This window comes from Myzus persicae, unplaced genomic scaffold (genome assembly GCF_001856785.1).
Source record: "Myzus persicae strain clone G006 unplaced genomic scaffold, MPER_G0061.0, whole genome shotgun sequence".
Taxonomy (NCBI): Eukaryota; Metazoa; Arthropoda; class Insecta; order Hemiptera; family Aphididae; genus Myzus; species Myzus persicae.
The window spans coordinates 43139-51297 of NW_019104478.1; the positions used below are offsets into that span (position 1 = coordinate 43139).

General features: G+C 26.8%; 1 protein-coding gene across 1 annotated transcript; it reads right to left on the reverse strand.

Moving 5' to 3' along the window:
* Positions 1 to 4290: 4290 nt before the first annotated feature.
* On the reverse strand, positions 4291 to 8152 carry LOC111042455 (mannan-binding lectin serine protease 2-like). The gene is made up of 3 exons (XM_022327085.1): positions 7991 to 8152; positions 5787 to 5943; positions 4291 to 4682 (listed from the first exon to the last, which is right to left on the reverse strand). The coding sequence occupies exons 1-3, from the start codon at positions 8150 to 8152 to the stop codon at positions 4492 to 4494; spliced, it is 510 nt and encodes a 169-aa protein (XP_022182777.1). The 3' UTR covers positions 4291 to 4491.
* Positions 8153 to 8159: the final 7 nt, after the last annotated feature.

Here is an 8159-nt window from a genome sequence, read left to right on the forward strand (position 1 = left end):
AAAATATTAATGGATTAATCAAACATTTTTAATCAGTGCCATTTGACATCACAAATAGTGATGAGTGATGACAGTATCATAATAACAGAATATAATCTCCTCTCATAATTTTCGAATAATAAACAAAAAAAATTTAAAACACCAACAATATTGACTGCGATGATTTAAAGGCAGAATTAAAACTATTAATGAAATTGTGTTCATCAACTAATATTACTATTTATCGACAATTTTGAAGCCCATTTACATTTTTTATTTGTAATAGACTTAATTTTCTCATTTCACAATTGGTATGTATTCTATATTTATGGCATTTTTCTAACTATTTCAATGAGTTCAGCTTTGGGTGGACGTTTGTTTGCATCTGTTCGTCACCTCTAGTCCCCAAAACATGATGAGAAACATCATTGGCCAAAAAATACTTAGTAAACATGGCTTAATAAACATCTTATATATTGAAAAGACAAATGGTTGTTATTGATTATAGGAGAAATATAAACATATTTAGTAGAAATTGGTATTTTTTTTGTTTATATTGGTTGCCAGTGGAATCGGGCAAATCAAGTATTATTAAGTATTAAGTTATCAAATTGAATTTTCGTACCAAGGTCAGCAGTTGCACTTATAGCCGCTCATCTACCTACGTGTCCGCAATCAAAATGAAAATTAATACAAATAAAACATATTATTTATATAGAGTACTCATCAATTGGGGTCCGCAATCCACCTACAGTGGATTGAATACCTCGAAATATTATACTGCTCACATTATCACCAGTGAGTCTCATGGTATAGAGTTTGCATTTTTAAAAGGCAACAAAGTGCACCGGATCAGCTAGTATTATTATAAATTATATGTTATATATTTGAATATTATTTTCGTTATCAGTTAATTCAATTAATATTAGTAATGGAAGTATTTTAATTTTACTTATCGTTAATTTGCCAACAAATTGTATGTAATAATTGAAATTTCAAAGTTTATTTATATAATAATAATATATATATAAAAGAAAAAAAGAAAACAAATTCTTTACAAAACTTTAATAAACACAAAGTTGATAACTTCGTCGAAGTACCTTGCATTCTTCTTTCGGAACGACTTAATATTTTAAATGTTGTTCGACTACACACCTCGTCAATGTTTATATTAAAGGCCAATATCCTTTCACAAGAATAACAAGTCACAGGAATAGTAATAGATATTTGTAACATTTTTTTTAAAATATAATATTGAATATAGTTTCCCTTCCACTGCTAAACTATGTTAACCATTTTATCCGTGTGTCACATTTTTAAAAAAATATTAGTAGTTAATACTTGTAAGTTGTAGGTACTATATTGAGTCTTATTTTGTATTAATTTTGAATGAATACCAAAAGCCGGATTAGTATAGGAAATATAAACAGAAAAAGCTACATAAAGAATAATAATGTAGTCAATTTTAAATAAAATTATATTTTTTAATAAGTTTTACAATATTTTAAAATACGAACGAAAAAGTCGCATCGCAATTAAAGACAAACGAACATACAAATTGATAATAGAATATATTTGTGCGTTAGCACGATTTCGGTTGGATTACCCCCACGGTATAATAAAATTATAGCTCGTAGCTAGCCACCATGATTAACGTGTATACATCTATAAGCTGCGATGTAAAGAAGATAATAAGTGATACTACTTCCCTATATCACAATGTAACAAAACGGACGCCAAAATGTACGGCAGTCCAGGATTTCGGAAATCTCTCAACAGAGTACGCCACCATTCACCTGAGGGCTTATTTTATTTTAAGTTGTAATGTGTAAATGCACTATTTGATATTTAAAAATGTATTTAAATATATATATATTTAACTATATACTCGAATTTAAAAAAAAAAACCCAAGGGGCAAACTTATATTAGGATTTATTGTTTTAATCACATATTTTGTTAAATAGGTTTGAACATTCATTGATCAATTTGTCAATGAGTTATTGATATATTTTAATATAATAATTACAACTAGAAATTATAACTAAAAATTGAGTTTTTCTGGTGTCTATAAACAGCTCAAAAAGAGTAAAAATATTTTGAAAATTTTATAATGTATAGAAAATTCTAATATAAACATTCGATGTAATGGTTATGTGTCAATAGTAATACTATAATTTATAGGGTTACACCAAAAATCAAAATCAATAATTTGTTGAAAACTGAATTTACTTAAAAATCTTCGTTTTTCAGTAACTTTTTTCCGTAAGACCCCTCAAAGTACCAACTCGATTCATTTTTCTACCATATAAGATGCTGAAGTTGAAAATTGAAGCACTTTATAGTCTCAAAAGAGTAGACACAAAAAAAAATACACACAAATTGTAAAATAAATAAGTACATTCATTGCTCCGATCAGAATCTAAAAATTATTTTTGAATTCATTCATATAATACCAGTAATAAAATTATTTATTAATCAATCCAATGACTAGTTCATGATTCGTAATGTAGATAAAATAACTTACTACCACTTCAATTTTATTAAATAACGTTAAAGTTTGAAAACTTGTTTGTATATCAGTTACTTTTTTGATGTGAAAATAAATTTAAAATGCCAAAAAAATGTTTTGTACCTGGTGTAAAACACCTTGTGCTAGTGAGTCTAGCAGATTAAATCTTCTCTACATCGTGTTATAGACACTCGTTTAATTGTTTCACCGCTTTATCGCATGTGGTTTGTGCAAAGTTGCGCAACACAAAATCATCGTCCACCGCGCACCCAATGTTAACATATTATTTAATATTCATTATATAAAATTATATTGTAATTTTTTTTTAAAACTATATTTGGAAAAATAAATTAAGCCAAGGGGCAGGTTGTGTTTCTCAGTATGTGTTTTCTTCTTGTGTTGTCCAGTGTAAATTCAAAATACTGCTACATGATTGATGCTAATTTTCTTCTGACCGGTTGATCGGTCTGATCGGATTGAGCGATTACATATTTAAAACTTAAAAATTGTTTAATTTAGAGAAGGGTCAAAATATAAGAACTGAAATGAATTGACGATGATTTCAATCAGATATCTGATAATGTATCTAAATAGCATAAACATTCCTTAAAGATGTTTTTTTAATCTAGATTAAAAATATTTTCTCGTGAATATATAATAAGTAGTAATAATTTAAACTTCAAACACACAAAAAAAATGAATGAGATTTTTATACTAAGGATAATAATCCTTAAATAACAAATATTCTATCAAGACTTGATATCCTAGTATTTAAAATACTTATTTTATCGTAACAAAAAAATTATTTGTATTGATAGATCAATAGTAATTATTAATTAAAAACATTTCCAAATAATCTAGGCTCCCATGTCAACTTTATCCATTACCATAAACATTACGCATATTATCCTTATAGTACACAAAGTTATATATCTCTAAAACTACAGGCTTAAATTGTGGTTTAGATACATAAAAAATATTACGAAAAATATCTGCTGAAAAATAAAAAGTTAAAAAATCTCGATCTCAGTAGTAATTTACCTGAGATAAAGGACAAACCAGGGACAATATAAATTAGTGCAATAATTTTACTTAGATTGGCAACGCAAGTCGTGGATCGGATTTATCTCTTGGTATATTTTTACGTGGTTTTAACTACTTACTCTCTAAACATTTCTGAAATTTTTAAAAACAAACTGAGACTTTTTTCAAATTCAATTGATTACCTACTTTCATCGCCTCTTTAAAATGCAAAGATCGAAAAATCATTCCATACAAGTACACATCTAAATTATTAGAGGAACTACTTTTCTCAATTTCATACGTTCAGTAGTTTTTGAGATGAAGCGACAAATGAATGAGTGAGTGGTATTTGGCTTGTATCTAATATATTGATTAATACCTTATTATATTGTAGATAGTACTTATTATGTTTGTTTTGCTAAAAATAAGTTGAAATATCACAAAAAGTATTTTGACCTACATTAATAATAACATTAACATTTTACCAAGCAACAAGTTAACTAATGTTACCAACATAGTTACAATGTAACCATATTAATATTTTTGTCATATGCTATGTATGAACTTCAATTGTTAAAAAATTGATTAAAAAATAAATTCTTTCTTAAATATGTTAATTTTGAAACAGAAGTTTTCATCAACAAAACCAAGTCAATGTAATAACTAAACAGTACAATCAATAAAAGTAATATTACGACCAACAATTATTTCAAATACAATGTACAATACCTAGAGTATCTGATATTAAATTATGAAACAATGAATGAACAGTGCAAGATTGGTAAATTGTAAAAACTGTTCGAATTTAATGTGTCAATTATATATACATATTATATAATGCCCGAGTAGTGATTAATAGTGAGAATTGTATATGCTGTTTAAAATTGTTACACATAAGTAAAAACATTTTAATACAAATATTGATTGCAATCACAATTATGAATAAATTATTTTAAAAACATTACCCTATCTAATCTCGTTAGACTAAGATATACTTATTATACACCCCACGAATCCATCGCATGTGATATTTAACTTCCGTGAAAACAGAGATTGAATTTTTTGTATTTGGATCCTTTATACTCACTACTCCGGTTAAATAATAAGAACCCGAGAATAAAAAGCATAAGCCTGCACCGCTATCTCCCTCACCCAGTGCTTGTCCTGAAACTAAAAATATTTTATAAATAACACATACATTAATCGTACTACTGTCATTGGGTTGCGGGTACAATACTGATTTATCCTATCAATTACATTTAATGATTTGTACAAGTACTATTCTACAATGACAGGTTATAGTGAAATTTGTGTTGAAAAAATTGTTAGCTGATAATTCAATGAATTTTAAACCATAATTATTATTAATTACCTAAATTCGAATTAAAACTATATCAGGTGATTATCAAACCTTCAACTCATCAGCTACTTCCAAAAAAAGTGTATGCTAAAGTCATCAGTCACTTGGTACTGTTGTATACTATAGATGGCCATTAACATTATAATATAATAAAAAATAACATAAGGCATAATATAATGATATAAGTACAGGTAATATAGATTATTTTAACCACATATGTTGTGTAAGTCACTAACGTAGGAAAGAATCAAATTTTGCTGTAGTGATCAAATATTTTGATAAACAGAAGGGCGTACGACTAGCTATTAACTGATTTAAGTGAGGTATTGTAATATGTGAACAACATTATGTTTTAATTCGACAAAAGTATAAACGACCTCAAACATGGTGTTATAATTATTTATTTCCATGCAATCGTTTGGCATTTAACAATTAAAGTTTAAATTTATTTTACTGGGGTAGGTTTTACAACAATTTGAGTCTTTGATAACTTTTTTTACAAATCTGAATTATGACTTTATATGAGTCGATAAGGTGTACAAGGATGGAACTAAGACGATAATCATATGTTGTTGTACATTCGTACGAAAACATTGTCGTACCTCAAAAAATTCAACATTGCCAGCCAGATCACATTTTGAATATTATATCATTAACTCTATAAAGTACGAAGTCAATGGCGATCTGGTATTGTGATACTACAAAGTGGAGCCTAACGTATATTTATTCTGCTAGATATGTGTAAAATACGTATTACTAATTACTTCTATTTTAAAATGTAATTATTTAATTTAGAACAAATTAAGTCCATCTTCATTTTTAAAAGTGTCTACATTAAATTTAAATATTCTGTGTTTAATTAATTTAATTTAAGTTGGTTAAACAAATTAATTAATATTTAAATATTTTATTACCCAATTCAGAACCAGCACAAAATTTATCAACAGTCACAAATAATTCAAATCCGTTTGTATACATATTCCGGCAAGAACTATGGTCAATGTATGGTAAAGATGCTTCTAATAAAATAGGACTTGAAATGCCTTTTTCAGTTTTTCCCCAACCAACAATCTGTAAAATAGAGTAAACAGTTGTATAATGTACAATTATAATTAAGGTATTATATTAATCACTTTTTATGTAAGTGTTGGGAACATATATAATGTATATTACTAAATAGTTAGTTAAATAAATTCTGATTGATCAAAGTTTTATACACACATATATAGGGTATATAGGCTACACATGGCAAAACCAACCGAAGCAATTGTGAAATACTTTTTGATTACATTTAGCACGTGTTCATGATTTTGAAACACTATACGTCACCGCCCAAATATGATGTCATCGCTCGAGGAAAATAACTGCAAGTTAGGTTGCTTTTTTTATTGCTTACTCAAATTAATTTGTAACTTCAATAACGAAAATGACGAACCTAGAGGGGACCACTCTGTAATATTCCTTTTACAGCTCGGTACAGCAACCGCCCTTTTGACCGATGTGCAGATGTGGCAAAAGGAGCATTTCCGAAATAGCTTTTTATGGACGTATGAAAATAGAACATTGACAAAATTCGTCAAAAAACACTTGAATTTGCAATTTATTTATAATTAGGAACTAATAAAAATTATCAATGAATATCCAAGGTTTGAAAATGTAATACAAGATTTCCCATGTGTTTCGTACCTTTAACAATTTATCCCTTTTTCTTATTGAGCTAATGATATCTGAAGTAATCCACTGGTTTCGTTGATTATTATTTTTTTGTACCATAACATGTATAATTATTTAAATTAGTTTTTATAATTGATGAAATTAAAGTTATTTTTTCAGCAAATTTTAAAAGCTTTTAATTCGTCCAATCTGTACTCTAATTGGATTTTTAAATTCTTTAAAGTTAACTAATATTTATATGAATTATTGTTTATATTTTTAATCCATTGTAAATCATTTAATTGAAAAAATATAGGTACCTCACAAGTTGTTTTTATTAAACATTTAATACGATTTTCTTAAATCAACAATAGTATTTTATAAAAATCTGAAATCAGAATTTTTGATAAAACTCGTCAGACATTCAAATTCGCCAATTATTATAAGTTAGAAACTAAAAAGTATATAAACTGATAAAATAAACATATGGTGTACATTTCAATAATCTATAGTTATTCATTTTTTAATTACAATAAAATAAGAAATTCGGCACGTTATAAATTTAGGCATATGAAATGTGGTAAATATTAAAACTTTGAACGCTGATAAAAATTTAATATGACTGTCGGGTAGAAATTTGTTTTTTGATAAAGGTAGACAAAATTAAAAGGAATTCTGTAGAGTTGAAAAATTTAAAACAAGGTTGCATGTATAAGTAGCTAATTCTGTAACCAAAAATTAAGAAAAATATATGAACAAAGCTTTTTTATAGTTTTTTTAAGTTCGAATTTTAATGAAATTACATATTTAAACTAAAAATATCAATTTTAGTTGATTTGTTATAACTCTCAATTTTCAATTTGTATTAGTTTTTTTTATATAAATGTCAATCAGTTTATTATTTTTCATTAGGTCAAAAAGCTTAAATATTTAACAAGAGGTCACTTGCAAATTATTTTGTAGATACTTATTTATAAAAATGTCATTATTTATAATTAAAGATTGACAATTTAAAATGAATTATATTATAAGCAGTTCATACAGCCACCAAAATTCTTAAACAATAAAAACACACAATTTTTGTTTATATTTGTTTAAAATTCAAAGTCAGACAACATTATAATTTATCGTATCTCATAAAAAACCTAACGATCTAATTAAGTTTGGTGTTATTTAAATGTATAGTAATAAAATAGGCTAACTGGCACTATTTGCTCAGAATTGTTTTCCGTACGATATTATATATTTATATCATTGAATTTTAATTTGACACCATTCATTATAGTTGCCCACCTTTTTAGTTATGTATCATTGTAACATGCCAATTTGTATGCTTGTTTTGGCATAGAATCTCACCGTATATGTTCTTTAAATACAGATGGACAATGGTCGACATGTGGTAGTTACAATAATTAAGAGTTACATAAATCACAATTTTATTATTTAAATAATACTACAAACCAACCTTTCCGTGATCTCCATTGACTACATTGTATTTACCACTCCAATCGATACAAACAGGTGCAACACCATTACTAAAAGAAACTCTATTTTGTAGAACAATAATAGCAATATCTCCAGCATGAAATTCAAGAGATCCAAAATAACCTTCATTCAGGTGAATCATTTCTACC

Excerpts from the sequence above, each read along its gene's own strand:
- LOC111042455 (XM_022327085.1), bottom strand. The coding sequence starts at position 8,152 with ATGATTCACCTGAATGAAGGTTATTTTGGATCTCTTGAATTTCATGCT. Across the intron at positions 5,944-7,990 it reads TCAATGGAGATCACGGAAAG|ATTGTTGGTTGGGGAAAAAC; the intron begins GTTGGTTTGTAG and ends TCTATTTTACAG. Across the intron at positions 4,683-5,786 it reads TTGTGCTGGTTCTGAATTGG|TTTCAGGACAAGCACTGGGT; the intron begins GTAATAAAATAT and ends AAATATTTTTAG.